At 45.7% G+C, this 17,712-nt stretch overlaps 1 protein-coding gene across 2 annotated transcripts in view; it reads right to left on the bottom strand.

Annotated features, from left to right (window-relative positions):
* LOC147022011 (tomoregulin-1-like) overlaps nucleotides 1–17,712 on the bottom strand; it is a 169,866-nt gene that overhangs the window by 57,663 nt on the left and 94,491 nt on the right. For both annotated transcript variants that reach the window (XM_085892554.1, XM_085892553.1), the window contains exons 4-5: nucleotides 15,786–15,815; nucleotides 10,490–10,586 (exon numbers count right to left, since the gene is read on the bottom strand). In XM_085892554.1, the coding sequence (XP_085748680.1) occupies nucleotides 10,490–10,586; nucleotides 15,786–15,815 (127 nt within the window). The remainder of the gene's footprint in view (nucleotides 1–10,489; nucleotides 10,587–15,785; nucleotides 15,816–17,712) is intronic.

The raw sequence follows: 17,712 nt of genomic DNA, 5'->3' as shown, positions 1-17,712 counted from the left end.
TGGTTCACTGTATTCATTTCAAAAGGGGAGGCCTTGGACTGCGTGTGAGCAGCCAGCCACATTCCCTGTCACCTGCATTACCTGAGCCAGAGACTGCATGCGAGCATCCTGGCTCCCTGCTAACTGCTTTTCTCTTTGCAGAGTCCATTGATCCTGGGCCATGGTTTAGTGTAAGATTTGTAAGTTAATATGTATTGTACAAATGAGTGCGCCCCCGGCATGTATGTCTTAGCGCCGGCAATTTATTTAAGTCGTCCGTATGAATGGGTTTGTTTCGTTTGTTACTCAGCGCTTACGGGAGTGAAGCCCGGTCCGGAAACGCCCGCGGTGAATGTTGCCGATCCCGCGACGGACAGAAGCTTGGCTGGACAATGGATTCGGACTGGATAGGTTCTCCAGGTGGGCGTGTGTGTGAAGCTCCATGTGGCCTGCGCGGTGTGTTCTGTTCGCAGAGCGCACGGCGCAGGTTACGGATGGGCAGAGCACATGTGCTCGCGTGGGGAGCCCCTCCAAATGCGAGGTTTGCTTTTGGAATGCGAAGGGTGACGTCATGGCTGGACGTGTGGTTGGGATCCGGCAGGAGGGTGAATCCCTGCCGGATGGTGCCGTCCGTAGGGTCGAGGTACGTGAGCAGCTGCATGACGTCACGGGCAAGGTGCAAGGTGCGCGAGCTGTGAGTTGCCACGCTGGTGCTGCGCATGTGGAAAAAAAACATGGAGAACAAAAGCAACCCTCGCTTTCGGGTGAACAGGATTCCCTGGCAAGGGGTAGAAGACCCCCTTGGCCTGGGCAAAGGATACAACTAGTTAGGGGGAAGGGATAGTGATAGCTCGACCGGTCTCATGGGGCTGGGGTAAGTCCTCATGGGGCCTGTGGAATGGATTAAGTGGAGGGATTTTAGATCAGATTTAGGTTGGGAAATGGCAAATGATTTTTGAGGACAGTGACAGACTGAGTGTGTAGAGGGGCCGAAGCTTAGCGACGTAGGTTAAATGGAACGTGCTGTAGTTTAAGGGACGACGTGGGAGCAGGAGGTAGTTAGGGGAAGTAGTGAGCAGGATGGCAGAGATCAGCGATGTGTGAGTTGAGAAGAGTGAAAGGAAACATGTTGAGTGAGTGAGGCCAGCGGGTCTGTGTATATGGAGTGATTGTGGAATGCATGGTGCGATGAGTGATTGGGGGGAGGAGTGACTCACACCCAAGGGACCCCGGGGTCAGAGTAAAGTGAGTTAGGGGTTTAGTTAAATTGATAAAATGGAGGTCGTTTTGCTGTTGGTGGGGAAGTAGGCTCGATACCCATTTGGAGGAGTGCAGGAGCCCTGTTGACGGGCTGGGAGCGTGGCTGCGAAAGGTGAGTATCGCTGAGTGGGTACCCCGGGCACCGGGCTAGTCGGCCGCGATAGGCCAAGGGTCCATGGGGGGCCGGGATAGCGTAGTGGGCACGGGTGCGCCCGCATGATGCGGGGGCCCGGGGCGCCATTGGCCGCGTGGGCAGTGTCGTGGGCACGAGTGACCCTCGGAAAGGGGCCCGGGGCGCCAGCCTGCCACATGAGCGTTTCAGGGGAGTCGCCATGGAGGGCACTCCCCGGCGTTTAGGGAGCTGGTAGGCTCGGAGGCAGTGTAGTGCCCGGGGGTGTCATCGTCGGAGAATCGGCAGAGGGTAGTTCCTGCCAAGGGAGCCACGAATCCCAGCCACGAAAGAAAATTGGGGGGGGGGCGAGGCCCGAAATTTGCGAGGACACCAACACAGGCGACGGGAATCTGGGTTGATAGAACAAGTAGATTAAGCGAGAGGCGCTTGTTGAAAGCCCCGTGGTAGTTTAAAGGTTAATGGATAGGGTAGATTAGGAATTGTACCTCTCCGCACCATCCATCCCTTCGCTCTCGTTGTGGGCCGCTGGACCTAGGTTGGGTTGGATCGCTGAAGTCTGAGGAGGCCATCCTGAGGCTTGAGTTGGGCCTCGACACAGGACGCGAGCTCTCCCTTATTCCCCTCCAGGAAGGGAACGTAGGGGTTGGGAGTAGGCTAGGAGACGATAGGTTAGCCGAACAAAGACTGTAAAGGGGGGTTAGGGGACGATTTATAGGGGGGAAGTAAAAAATAAAAATAAAAACAAAAAAAAAGTTGGGGCTAAATTGGGTTTTACAAAATAAGGGGGTGGGTATGGACAGAGACAGGCAAAGGCGGTAGGTTGGGAGGGAGACAGTAGGGTAGGTCCGAGCCCGCCTTCCGAGTGGCCAGCACCACTGCACTCCCTCCACCAACCTCCATTTCAAGGCAAGAGGCAGGCCACTTCGTCTGCTGGCTGTTTACTGCAAGGCCTGTGCCGGTTGGATCGTCATCTGCTGGCTGTTGCTGCAAGGCCTGTGCCGGTCAGATCGTCTGTCGGCTGTGTTTGCTACAGCAGCCCTGTTTTGCCATGCCTTGCCTGCCCACCTTTGCCATCCATGCCTACTGCCCATGTCCACCAGCCCCGTTCTGTTTTGCATCCCCCCCCCCTGTTCATTACCATGTGCGCCAGGATCCTCGCGCAAATTGCAGGGACTGCCCTGATGGCAGCTGCAACACGGGACTACACCGGCAGCCCGTGCACCGTTTGTTTGTTCACTGCATTCATTTTAAGAAGGGGGAGGCCTTGCACTGTGTGTAAGCAGCCTGGTTCCCTGCTTGTGACTTTTACTCTTTTTTTTTTTCCACAGAGTCCATAGATCCTGGGCCATGGGGTAGTGTAAATTATAAGGTTAAGATAAGATGCAATTGAAAATGTGTTTTGCGCCCCCGGCATGCTTGTCTTCGCGCCGGCAATTTATTTCAGTCGTCTGTATGAGTGGGTTTGTTTAGTTAGTGACTCAGCCCATAGGTTATTTATTTTGGGGACACGAATACACTGAATGTCGCACTCAGGGATCCGAAGGTAAAACGTACTAGGGGAGAACTACACATGATGGCACACGAAAATTCGACGACTCGGGACGAGTCTGTAAAAAATGGAGGGGGTAGTGTTACGACTGTGGAAATTCGCAATACACCATAAAGGGTCCTTAGATCAGTTTTGACGATAAGTATGTGTAGTTAGATTTCCCCACCTTTGTTTAGAGGGAATTTCCGTGTTCATCAGGCAGCGATCCTTTGAGATAGCCGTTTTTCTTTTCTCTGTCATTATTTTGGACCAATCATCCCCCAACAACCAAATCGCCACCACCAACATCATTCCCAAACAACTTCAACTCAAACACCACCACCACCACCTTCACCTCTTTACCTCCACAACTCCACCCCGCAAACCGCTTCACCGCCATTCTCAAACAAAGCCCGCCAGCAACCAAATCGCTACCACCAACACCCTTCCCAAACCACTGCAGCAAACTCCCACCACCTCTGCCTTTCTACCACACGTCGTACCATGGGTTGTGAATGGGTACCTTTCGCGTCGAAAAGTGGATCAGGAATGATTCACGCCCACTTTTCATCTATCCAATGGCTGAGCATCAGGTGGTGTAGCCCCGCCTCCGAACCCGCTGTGATCCACAAATTTGCATATACGCCCCTCCCTCAGCCTATATAAGCGCGGGCACAACGCAGCTCGCGGCAGAAAAGTGGGAGCAGTGGAGTGGCAGCAGCAGTGTCGGCAGTCAAGTCGAGTGCAGTGTCAGCGGGGCAGTCAAGTCTGCAGTATCAGCGGGGCAGTCAAGTCTGCAGTGTCGGCGGGGCAGTCAAGTCTGCAGTGTCGGCAGGGCAGTCGAGTCGAGTGCAGTGACGGCGGGGCAGTCAAGTCGGGAGACGGAGCTCGAAGCCGACGGGAAAGGCAGACAGGGAGCGCCGGAGAGAGCTCGCCGGCCACGCCAAGGGCACGAAGCCAGGCGTAGCTAGGCTGACATCGCGGCTTGCCTGCCATAGTGCCACGAGGGCGCGGGTAAGACCCTTCAGTCTCGTGGACCTGGCCGCTCATCCAGGTTCCACGCACATTTGGTCCACGAACCCGTCTGCCACCCTTGCGTTTGAGGGCGGCTTTTTCCTTTGTTTTTTGTGTAAATGCATGTGGTGGCGCCGTCTTATAAGTAGAACTGTCTAAGCGTGCTGTTGAAATAAAGTATTCGGCTGTAACTCTGCCTTTGCTTGCTTTCATTGCTTCACTGTACATATGTGCATGATTTACGTATGGCTGTAAATACGTGCCTTGTCTGAGTGTGCAATAAATGTGCTTGTTGAACTGTTCCCCGTTTCGTTGCGTCCTTTCTCTTGTTTGAAAGTTCCATCTTGCATCACGGAAGGACTTGGTAGAGGGGTGTAGGCACCCGGTAAATAATCACGTCCGTCGGGGCCGGCGATAACACCGCTCGGTTATCACTGAAGCACGGAACGGACCGCTTAAGCGGTTCGTGTCCTCGGCCGGCCAGCGGCGAGGTACGATCGCCCGGTTAACTACCCGCGCAGGTACTTAGGTAAGTCGAGTTTGACGAACAACCCTATCCTGCACGGGTGGCCGATTGGCACGATTGTGGTGGGGTCGAACGACCCACCCGTGACTAGCTCCTGGCGGTAGTTCCAAGGAGGGTCACGACTAAATTGTCTGTTCCGGTGGGCGACGCGGTCGCGATTTGAGTTAGGTGGCCGATCGCACGCCGGGCGGACCGAAATTCGTAAAAGTATATATATATATATATATATACATATATATATATATATATATATATATATATATATATATATATATATATATATATATATATATATATATACATATATATATATATATATATATATATATATATATATATACATATATATATATATATATATATGAATAAATATATATAAATAAATATATATAAATAAATAAATATATATAAATAAATATATATATATATATACGCACACGCACGCGCACGCGCACGCGCACACGCACACGCACACGCACACGCACACGCACACGCACACACACACACACACACACACACACACACACACACACACACACACACACACACACACACAGATATCCTGGTGTTGGCGCAGTGGTTAGGGCAGCGGCTTGGGATCCAAAAGGTCCTGAGTTCAAGCCCCGTTGGGCCACTGAATTAATACACCAGGGGGTTGACTCAGCCTGTCATCCTTCCGAGGTCGGTGAAGTGAGTACCAGTGTACTGGGCCCGTGTATACCCTGGTTAAAATAGGTGTACCATATCCCTGTGTCGTAAGAGGCGACCAGGGTTGCGTCAGGAAGGGCATCCGGCGTAAAACATGTGCCAAATCACTATGCGGATCATACGGATGATCCGCTGTGGCGACCCCTAACGGGAGCAGCCGAAAGAAGAAGAAGATATCTATATATACACATACATCCATACATACAGTATATATATATATATATATATATATATATATATATATATATATATATATATATATATATATATATATATATATATATATATATATATATATATACATATACACATACACACACACATATATATTGTTGTGGTTGAGGAAATTCGCAAACCACCATTCAGGTCCCGTAGGTGAGATATCTCTGTAAGTATATGTGTAGTTAGCCCAAACCCGTTGTTTCGAGAGAATAAATGTGATTCATTCGGGCTGCGACCCTACAAGATAGCCGTTTTTCTGTTCTATCTTTATTTTGAACCAACCACGTCTCAACCGCCATCACACAACAACCACCAACCGCAACGCCGCTTCACAACAACAACGCCAACAGCCACGACCTTTACCGTCACAACTCGCTCTCGCAATCATCGCATCACCGCCATGCCAAGCGTCACCGTGGCCAGGGAGCACCACAATAAACCCTGCACCACCTTCACCTCTCCTCCTTCTGCCGCCATTCCCGCACCGCTTGTGGGCACCGATCCTGGACTCGTACAGGGCGCGTGCCGAGCAGCGGGTGCAAAAAGCGGCCTTTCCGGGGAAGTCGGATCAGCAATGATTTACGCCCACTTCTGTTCCGTCCTATCAGCGAGCGCGGGGCGATTTGGCCCCGCCTCCAGGAGCGTCGGAGTCGAATCGATATATGCAGATTCGCGGATCGGGAATGATTCACGCCCACTTTTCCTCCGTCCAATGGGGGAGCGTGGCTCCGCCCCCGAGCCGATCCTGATCCAAAAATCTGCATATGGTTTCTCCTGTCGCACTATAAAGCGCCGAGCGCGGAGCGAATTGAGTCGAGTTGAGAGTTTCTGTTTCGGGCTCGGGCGAGTTGGAGAGGTGTGGCAGCGGCAGCGGCAGCGGCAGAGAGAAGAGTTTCTGTTTCGGGCTCGGGCGCGTTGTGGCGGCGGCGAAGCGTGGCAGCAGCAGCAGTCAAGACGGGGTTCGGAGTCTGTCGGGGAGCTGCGGAGAGGGGAGGCCGGGAACGCGGTCGAGGTCGCAGTGGAGTCGCTCGTCGCGGGACCCAAGCAAGCCAGAGATCCTCTTTCCCCAGAGCATCAACAACCCCCCTGTTTCCCCCCGCGCTGAGATAGTGCGAGAAGGGGGCCCCGTTCCCACGCCATTCCAGGCAGTGCCAGCGAGGCCCGCGGAGGAGCGCGGAGTCGGGGCGCCGCCGCCATTTTGCGGCTCATCACCAGACGGGTAGGCTCGACGCGGTTTCGGCCCAAGGCCCGTCTGCCCCCTTGTAGTTGAGGGTGGCCCCTTTTTCTTTTGCTTTGGAGTATATGTGTTGTCGGCGCCGTCTGTAAAGTAAAACTGTGTAAGTGTTGCCGTGTGCTCGCGTAGTCGGTAGTAGATCTGCATTGTGTCTCTTTTGTTGCATTTGCTTTTTGTGCATAATTGTTGTGTTACTTTTACATTTGCTTTTGGTGCATAATTGTTGTAATTGTATATGTGTGCTTTCCGTTTGCCGCGGAATAAATGTGAATTATGTTGAACTCTTTTTCCCGTTTCGTTTCGTCTTTTCTTTAATTGAATCTCCATCTTACTTCACGTAAAGGGTTGGTCGTGGGCTAAATACGCCCAATAACTAATCGGAACCGTCGAGGTTGACGATAACACTGCTCGGTTATCCCGATAGTACGGAACGGGTCGCTTAAAGTGGCCCGTGTCCGAAGTCGACCTGCGGCGAGGTGCGATCGCCCGGTCTACCCTCCGTGTGGGTACTTAGGTAGGTCGAATATGGCGAACAACCCTATCCCACGCGGGGGGCCGATTGGCACGATCGTGGTGAGGCCGAAAGGCCCACCCGTGACTAGTTCCCGGCGTTAGTCCGAGAGGGTCACGACGGAATTGTCCGTCCGGTGGGCGACGTGCCGCGATTCGAGTTACGTGGCCGCTCGCACGCCGGCGGGCGCGAATTCGCAACAATATATATATATATATATATATATATATATATATATATATATATATATATATATATATATATATATATATATATATATATATATATATATATATATATATATATATATATATATATATATATACACACACATAATAGCCTGGTGTGTTGGCGCAGTGGTTAGGGCAGCGGCTTGGGATCCAAAAGGTCCTGAGTTCAAGCCCCGTTGGGCCACTGAATTAATACACCAGGGGGTTGACTCAGCCTGTCATCCTTCCGAGGTCGGCGAAATGAGTACCAGTGTACTCGGCCGGTGTATACCCCGGTTAAAATAGGTGTACCATATCCCTGTGTCATAAGAGGCGACCAGGGTTGTGTCAGGAAGGGCATCCGGCGTAAAACATGTGCCAAATCACTATGCGGATCATACGAATGATCCGCTGTGGCGACCCCTAACGGGAGCAGCCGAAAGAAGAATAAGGAGGATATATATATATATATATATATATATTTATATACATACATACACACATATGATTGTCCCTTCCCACACTCCTCTCGCCGAAGAAGCTGCGTAAAGCAACCCAAGAAGACTTACACAAGGTAAGTGTTACGCTGTTTTGAACCCATCCCAGAGTTCCTCAACAACTATAAAGACGTTCACACATCGTACACACATGAGAATCCCAAAGCTGTACACCCCCTCAGCTGCTGGACCGGTTTCATCACTTGTTGGCGAATTATTAGTGATAGCGTAGACAGTGAGAGAGGTGAGATATGTGGGTGGGTCTTTATTTATTTATTTATTTATTTATTGACTGCTTTTGACGTTTACACGTCGTACATGCTTGGGGAGCCTCATTTGTATGCATTGCTGTCTGCACTATCGTTGATGATATATATGATGTCAGACAGCTCTCTGGACATATCTCGTGCTATTGCTACAGTCTGGCATCATGTCTTACTCTCCAAACCATCTGCCTCTGGCATCCAAGGTCAATTCCACACATGGCTTACTGACTTCCTCTACTGTCACAGCCAACATGTGGCTCTCAACAGAATCTTTTCATCACCTCTACGTGTAAAGGCTGGAGTGCCCCAGGCCAGTGGTAGTCCTTTTCCTAATCTTCATCAATGATCTTCCTGACTCTGGAAAATCCTCTTCATCGATTTGCTGATGACTCCACTCTCTGCCATCACGTTACTCATCCTTCAGATCGACGGGTAGCAGCCTCTTCCCTCTTTTTGACCTTCACAAAATCAGGTGGTCAAACACTTCAAATGCGTTTTTCAATCCTGACAAATGCCACCCTCTCTCTCTCTTTCTCTCTCGCTCTACCTCTCCGAAAGGACTGCCTGGGAAACACTCCCATCTACTTTCTTAACAATCCTCTTGAATAAGTCCAGTCATTCAAAGTCCTGGGTCTCACTATCAGCCATGATCTTTCTTGGGCAAACCATATTTCTAGTTTGCCTCCAAAGCCATCCGCCAACTGGACATCCTCCATTATACAAAGTCCTTCCTTGGCACACCTTTCATTTGCAGCTTGATACTGCTCGCCCCTCTGGACTGGATCCCCTTCCTCAGATCTTGCTCAGCTTGATGCCATAGAAACCTTGCCTTCAAGATCACTGGAATCTCTCGCAATGAAGCTGAGTCTCTGGGCCTATCACTTTCCAATTGTAGACAAGTTGGTGTTCTCTTTGTCTTATACTGATTCCTTTGTGGTATTGCATCCTCTGCTCTTTCTGTGCTTTGTCCCTCCCCCCATGTTTTTGCAGGGTGCATGCACTCCACCACCAAACCTCTTCTGGAGAAACTCCCAAAACTCAGAATCACTGCTCACCTCCACTCATTTGTTCCTCTTTTTCCCAAATCTGTGGAACTAACTTCCATTTCCATTCAATTTCATTCTTCCCTCCAGATCTTCCAGACAGCTATTCACCACTATCATCTCGGCTCACCCCACATCCGAAATGATGATCTTTTCATATCACCCCTCCCCTCATCCCACTCCTCCCCCCCCCACCTACCCCTTTTCATATTTCTAATTTTGCTTCCTGAGAGTTTGCTTCTGAATCCATATTGTCCACCCTGTGCATCCTTCCCTACTCCTCATTGTTCCACACATCTCATATTTGTCCAAATCTGCCTCTATTTTGTCCCCCAACCATGCCGTTGGTGACCCTCCCCCCCCTCTCATTTATTGTTCCTTTTGTTCTGTTGCGTCCTAATCCATTTTTTGTTCTCGCTCTTCCACAAGTCTTGACTTTGTTTACAAAAAGTAAAAATCAAAATAAAAAAACATTTTATGACTACATATTCCTCATAATAATATTATTAATAATAAAGGCACTTGTGTTATAATATGGGAGTGTGTGCACCTTTGGTTATTTTGCATATCAGAATATTCAGTGAGGTGGTCACAATACAATTGGGGTGCCATGCATTTCACGATGTCTAAAATATTAGCGTTTTCATCGGACCATCTCAACACTTCATGCACACCGGAGTCACATACACATCAACGGACTTATCCATCCTGGATGTGAATATGCTCTCGAGATGTGCACATGCAGATTCCAATATCATAGGTGCCGGAGATTCTTTGTGCTTCTATGCAATTGGAATCGCAGGTCAGAAGCTGGATCAGTGATAAACCATCGGGTCAAAATGGGCCTCGAGCTGCGAAGTGCAAATTTGGATGTCGAAAGAACGTTCAGGCTGAGATATTCAACATCTTCATTTCCTAATAGTCCTACATAACAATTTCCTCAACTTGGAGTCTTGTTTTGAGAGTGAAGATGCCTGAATGAAATCCTGACTAACCACAAGTTGTAGTCTTCATGAAGTCACACTTTACATATTGATTCCATTTCAAATTTTGCCATTGAGTAATAATTTAAACCTCCCCTTACAGTTACGATATAGGACATGTAGTTCATGCTTTTAGACTAAAAAGCTGGCTATAAACACCTATACCATGATCATTGATTTTTATGTTTTAAATGCTCAAAATTATTGATGTGCTCAAAATGAAACCATCATAGTATACGACCATACTACTCTGAAAAGCTGAATGCCCAAGGGCAATAGAAGATTGAAAACTTGCTGACAACACAGTGCCGAGGTTCCGAATGGGGTCTCTGCATGTATCTGATGATAAAATCGTTTTTGATCTCAGCGCACTCACCCAAGGTCTTCAGCATCATCATCACACTCAGCTCCAAACCTACAGCGGGTACAGCGATTTGCCTTCGAGCGACCAACCATCCCAGAACTCTCATCATCTGCACAAACAAAAAGATTCTCCAGTCACAAATAAAACACGGTATTCGTTATCAGCACAGTATGAGAGTAATTTGTTCATCTCAGTGTCAAAGCAGAAAAATCTTGTCTGTCTTTCCCTTAATAATTCGTCCCTATCGGAGAAACTCCGGTGTATTGGGACATCCTTTCTTGCAACTATTGTTGGCGAATGCGATTCGTGTCAAAACGTTGAACCCTTATATCATATCATTGTTGGTGGCACATAATACCTTAAAGAACATAACGACACTTAAAATATGTCTCGTAGAAAATAAATTGAGCACTTAGATATGATCTGTATATTGGAGCTGGTCTCTCTTTGCAAAAGAGTAAACAGAGACAGATAAGACTACAGTGCTTCAATAGTAAATCATTCAATTGCTAACCAATATAAGCGATCAGTTGTTTATGTAATGGTCTCTGACTGTGGAAATATAATGAAAAGGTTTTTCCTTATTAAATGGGTGAAAATGAGTGGATTTCATTGTTGTGAACATTTATTCAATTCAACTTGCCATGGGGATGGTTCATAACGTTTTGTCAGGTTGCAGGTGGAAACATTGGTGATGCTGCATGCGGCAGTGGGGGCAGGGGTGGTGAAAGGTGTGCTGAGGGTCTGTTCGGAACATTTGAAGATGAGGAATAACTTTTGGGGGGGTAGAATTTGAAGAATTTTGGGTGTGAAGTGATTTTTTTTCAAGGATTCTATCAAGGATGGGAGTCGGTGCATATTTCTGTAGTAGAGCGGCAGATGTTAACCAGTAGCTGGAGGGGTGGTGTAGGGAGGGGGGTTGGGGTTGTGAATAAGTGGAGATCCCTGCACGGCCAAAGAGTGTATGCAGACAGGTGGCAAGTGTTCAATAGAAGAGGAGCAGCGAGATTCATGGAGGTTCTTGTCTTGAGAAATAAATTGGAATGTTTTTAGATTAGAGGCTGAGGATGTGGTTGGAGGGTTGGGGCATCAGGAGATAGTTAATGGAATGGAAAGGTTGAAGGGGTTTTTTATACGAAGGCCAGGAGCTTGAATTGAGAGGTTGAAGAACTGAAATCTCAGATCAATAGTGAGGGGTACAACATAGTAGCTATATGTGAGATGTGGTGTATTGAGAAATCCAACTGGAGGACGGGAATTCATGGCAACAGGGTTTATAGGTGTGGTGGGAAAGAGGAAAAGGGAGGAGGTTTGCAAATATGTGTGAAAGACAGTGTTGTATTTGTATCGAGAGAAAGGCATGACATTAAGGAGGGAATTAATGTGGAGGATTCTGTATCGATCGAGATTAGAAATTGCAGGAATAGTAAGATACTTGTTGGATGCTTTTATAGTGCTCCTAGTGTGAGAGAAGAGCAGGAAAGATGGATTTGTGAAGAATTTGGAAAAGCATGTGATAAAGGAGGAGTTCGGATTAAGGGGGATTTTAACTTGCCAGAGATACAAGTCGGCTTTCTAAATTTGCAGTCGACAATAAGCTCATAAATAAGGTAGATGGCAAAGCGTGGATGGGGGGTGGGGGTGATCAGATTCAGGAAAGTCTCGTTACTTTCATAGATTGGGCAAAAGATTGACAGATATCGTTTAACATAAAGAAATGCAAGGTGTTTGAGATGTGTAAGAATAATTGATAACATAGACAAGTCTGAAGACGACGATGGTTCACGAGCGGTATTTGACGATGGAGATTGTTTCAGAAGTCAAGGATGAGACAATGTGATAATTTTTGACCAAGTTATAAAAATGATCAACATGATGTGGCACGAGTGACAGGTTATTAGCTGCAAAATGTCGAAAACCCGGTTTCATTCAGAAACTTTTAAAATTTGACCTTTGCATAACCTTTAAAGGTCCCAAAACAATGTTGTGGACATTAAAATAAGGAAACAGGATACATGCTATAGCTGAATGGCGTTAGTTCGTCAAAGAAGGTCGAAAACCCGGTTCGATTCCCACAACATTGAAAATTTGACTGTTGTGAACTTTAAAGGTCAAAGGTCAAGGATTATGACCTTTGGTGCAAAACTTCCTCTGGAACATTCCAGGAATAATATAATGTCATATAGGCTATATGGCATTTTCGCACTCCTCGGATTATCCATACTTTGATGAAATCAGCGTAAAAACAAACTTGAAGGGGGTGCCGCGGGCAAGGTGTTCGAGAGAGAGCAAAATGGTTTCAAGACTTTAAGTGGGGAATGACCTCAAGATTATGCAAAAAAAATATTGTCATCCGAGCTCTCAAAGTTTGGGCGGTCGTATGATTTTTATGTCAAAATTCGCAATTTTCTAAGTTCGTGACCTTGTGACCTTGACCTTGGGACGAAAATGAAAAATCGAGCTCCGTGGGGCTATGCAGGTGCCATTGGGCTAACAAAATACCGAAACCCCTGCCAGATTTGACAAACCCCTCGGAGAAGATGGATTTTTTATGTCAAAATTCGCAATTTTCTAAGTTCGTGACCTTGTGACCTTGGGATGAAAATGAAAAATCGAGTTCCGTGGGGCTATGCAGGTGCCATTGGGCTAACAAAATACCGAAACCCCTGTCAGATTCGACAAACCCCCTCGGAGAAGATGCAAATTGAAATTGGCTACCCCCTAAAAACACGTTTTTTGGGCGTGGCTCCACCCATAATGGGCGCGCCATGCCTATTCTCAGGAAAACACAACTAGATCATGATATAAACCTCCCACCAAAATTTTATCAGGATCGGATCAAAACCCACGGAGCTATGCTCGGGACAGACAGACAGACAGACAGACACACACCAATAACGAATATAGTGGTCACTTATTTTTTTTGTGAAAATATTTTTTCTTGAACCAATTACATGACACAAGGGGCAGTCTTAGAGCATGTCACACAAGAGAAGCATTTGGGGATGTTAATGGATGTGGGAGGTAAGCAGACAGCACAGTGCCAAGCAGCTATAGGTAAAGCAAATAAGGTTTCAGGTTGTATTCATAGGGAGATAAATTCGAGATCAATAGTGGTTGTGTGAACTGTATAGGAATTTAGTGAGGCCTCATCAACACCATTGTGTTCAGTTTTGCTCACCACATCTGTGGAAGGACATAGCTGCCATAGAGAGGGTTCAGTGTAAGCATACTAGATTTATTCCAGGGCTAACTAGACTAAGCTATGAGAAGCGGCTGAAAGAGACAGGGCTTTATACAGTAGAAAGGAGGCGATTGCACACATGGGGATGTGATAGCGATGTTTAAAAAAATGAACGGTATTGACAAATTAAGTGCAGATGGGTTTTTAAGCAGAATAGACAGTGATAGAATCAGTAGCCATAGCTTGAAAGTAAAGAAGATGATAGTTAAGACCGCATTAAGGCAGTGGTGTTTCAGTGAGGGAGGAGTTAATGGATTGAATGGTCTCCAGAGAAAGGTGGTGGCAGAAGAAAGAGTAGATAGGTTAAAATTTTAATTGGATAGGTACGTAGATACATTGAAGATATATGGGTTTGCGGATATTGACAGGATTTGTAGATACGATAACAGGTGTGTGGATGGGTGATGGTTTCTGGGGTTGGTACAAGGTAGGCATGATGGGCTGAATGGCCTCCTCCTGCACCAAAGTTCCTTGTATACCATTGTATGCCATGGAAGCATTTCAAACATTTCCAATCATTCATGATTGCCATCTTTGTTCATCACAAGATCAAAGGATCTCATGTAGTGACTGCACTCACTATAATACAATACTAACAATAAAATAATCATCCCAATTTAGATTGCTCCATATGCAATATTGGCAGTTTCTAATTGCATAACCAGAGAAACGCACAAGTTTTATCATCCCTTGTAATGAGTGAAAAATATCGAATTTGTTGTTTGTTTGTGAAAGTGCCTGCAAAAGGTTTAACTTTCTCCCTCTGACAGTTGCAATTATAAGCTATACTCAAAATAGAAACTCAACTTTCTACTCCATGACTCTTGGAATGAACTTTGTCAGGAGTTGTGCTGAAAAGCAAATTACTGCTTTACAAACAGGCTACCGTTATTTGTTCTCAGACTTTCCCCCAAATAAAGCCCATCTCATTAAAATGACATGTGCCAACTAAAGAATACTTCTAGAGACAGAAATTGTCAGCAATGTGATTTTTATTCCTGAGGATTAATTTGCTTTCTTTCTTAATCCACCCACAGTGTACTTGGAACATGATATAAAGCTACCCATTGGCATACTAATCTGAAATACCAATCAACCAGTCAGTGATATTTCAAGTCTGGTAATGGTTTATCTTGGCAGCTGGGCCATGTAAGGAAACATGCTGCTGCTGACAAGTCAAAATTTTAATGACGAGTCTGACGGCATTTTGTCCTCGCTGATGCTGGCACAACCAAATGAATACTGTACTAATTGTACAAATGAGGAAGCTAATTTGATGAGGCCTTGGTTGAGAAGGATGGTAGCGATGGTTGAAGTAAGTGGCTTTAAAACGTTGAGTATGAGCAGTAACCACTGAAGCCATTGATCTTAGCATTTTTGTGCTCGAGTAGTTTGTGGTCTTTCGCCAAAATATTTAATTTGGGCCACAATCCTTTCCAATATTCCACGTAATAAGAAGGCAAGCAGAACTAAAAGCTAATATTATCGCCCCACAGGAGTTGTTTAAAGTGAGGAAATTGGATAGGTCCCAAATAAATAAACCGCTGTCTCTCAATAAATCAGACAAATGAGAGTCTTAGATGGACAAACTGAACAAGGCCACTTTGGGCTGGATTTATACGAAGTTGCAGATAAAATTCCATCATCTCCTATGCCTTTCTCCACCTCAATCTCTTTTCATTACCCCCAATGAAACCAGGGCATTTGCGGTCAAATGGAAAAGCAATGCGCCAAGGCCTGAGATTTGGGACCGAAATAATGTGAAGCAGATTTGGAAGGCAACATTAGCCTTTGGAAGGCTTGCAGCTCGATTTGCCTGCCCTGGGAAATTTAGTGTAGGTCTCATATGTGTGCCTTGCTTGACCAATCGTTTGTCCATATACCTTCCCATTTGGCCTGCAGTAAGGCCTCTATGATTCATGGATGCTGGCTGGTTGCAGCCTCCATGGTTAGTTTCCAAAAACATGTTCATATTTGCCCGCTGGTCCCTCACGGGTAAAGTAAATAGTGACAAAGTTACACTCTAAGCACAGAGGGCAAATATTTCAAGATGGACGTTCTCACCTCCTTTGCCTGAGCCAGAACCAGGATCAACTGTGGGAACAGAATGCAATTGGTAAAGCACAGTTTGAGCCTTTCCTTTCAATGAAGCGAGAAAGTTACACCTGCATTTCAGTTCCTACAATGGATCCCATTCATCTCCTGCCGCTAGTCTGTAGGGTCGTCCATACAGATAAATAAAGAAATTTAGGCTGACTGAAAGCTTCACAGTAAAAAAATGAAAAACAATCCAAGTCAAAACAAAAATGTATAAAGGGAGAAGCTGCATACACATTAATGACAACATGAATCCAGTATCCATTATGGCCTTCTGTGATCAAATAAAAACGTAAACTAGAAAGCATCCACGTCTGCTTTGTACTCAAACTAAACTTGATGAAAACGACAATTAAAAAAACATTGTACATTTTATTAATTGGTGTTCTTCACAATCTCATAATAAAGGCTTGCTGCAGATTTGATGACAAAAACTCAATTGGTAAAAATGTTATGGCCTCGACATACACCGCTGAATTTTAATGGTAAACAAGGATTTTGATGAAAACATTTATGGCTGCTCTACTACTTCAACAACGACATCACCCTAACAATCCTTTATTCCCCACTCATAGGAGAATGGGATGTGCCAAGTTTAAAATTTTTTCCGATCAGCGGTTTCAGAGAGATAATGTTTTAATTTTTTGCATTTAATCCACGATGGCTGCCATACCACATGACCTATGACATCACAATTATCATTAAAATATTCTCCATGAGGGGTGGAGGGGAAGAGGGGGGGCATCGCTCCTACCCTGAAATTTTGTGTCAATCGGACAAGTGGTTGGTGAGAAAAAAAAATGTTAAAAAATAATAGAGCAAAAAAAAAAAAGGCCAAAAAAAGGGACGAAGAGTAACAATGAAAATCACTCAGGGTGACAATTTGGCGAAAAGGAATGGCACTCGGTAGAGCGCATATCTCCACCAGCCTGAATAGTTTGGATTCAGATCTTAACCAAAATCGAATCAATTAGTCCTTGTCACACACCCAACATGTCCAGCAAGGTTTGTGTGAATATATCCATAAACTTTTGAGATATTGTGCTCCATATCCTTTTTGGCCTGATCTCTCAATGGTGAAGAATGACATAAAATTCTCAGATCCGGATCCGGATTCGGATCTTCACCAAAATTTAGCATTGCTGTCCTTGGCCAGTCACCTCATTGCTGTCCTTGGCCAGTGACCTACACACAAAAAATATTTCAGAACAAGTGCTTGAAAACTGTGGCCAAAATCGTGTGACAAACAAACAAACAGACAGACAAACACTACAGACCAACATCGATGGCAAATTTTTTTTTCGCCAATTATGAAAAATCACTCAAAGAGTGACAACTTGGCGAAATGGAATGGCACTCAGTCGGGCACATACATCCGCCAGGCTGAATAGTTTACATTTTGCATTCCACTGATGCGTCAGATCTGAATCCAGACCTTAACCAAAATTGAATTGGCTTGCTCTTGTCACCTATAGCCAACTCATCCACAGAGTTTTGTCATAACTCGTCCACATCTTTTTGAGATATCATGCGAAACATAGTTTTTGACCCCGTCTCTCAATGGTGAAGAACCACTTAAAAAAATTCTCGTGACCGGATCCGGATTTGGATCTTCACCAAAATCGAATCAATTAGTCATTGTTACATACCCAACAAACATGTCCACCAAGTTTTATCCGAATCAGTCCACAACTTTTTCAGATATCACGCAATATCGTCTTTTGCCCCATCTCTCAATGGTGAAGAATAATTAAAAATAAATAATTCTCATATCTGGATCCAAATTCAGATCTTCACCAAAATTGAAGAGATTCGTCCTTGTCAAACACCCAACCTGTGCACCAAGTTTCGTTGGAATCCATCCATAACCTTTTGAGATATTGTGCTATATATC

The sequence above is a fragment of the Eptatretus burgeri genome, chromosome 8 (assembly GCF_056783735.1).
Source record: "Eptatretus burgeri isolate ZD-2024b chromosome 8, Ebu_testis_v1, whole genome shotgun sequence".
In the NCBI taxonomy this organism is placed as follows: Eukaryota; Metazoa; Chordata; class Myxini; order Myxiniformes; family Myxinidae; genus Eptatretus; species Eptatretus burgeri.
The sequence above is the reverse complement of the archived record's forward strand: the minus strand, read 5'-3'. Positions and strand labels throughout refer to the sequence as shown.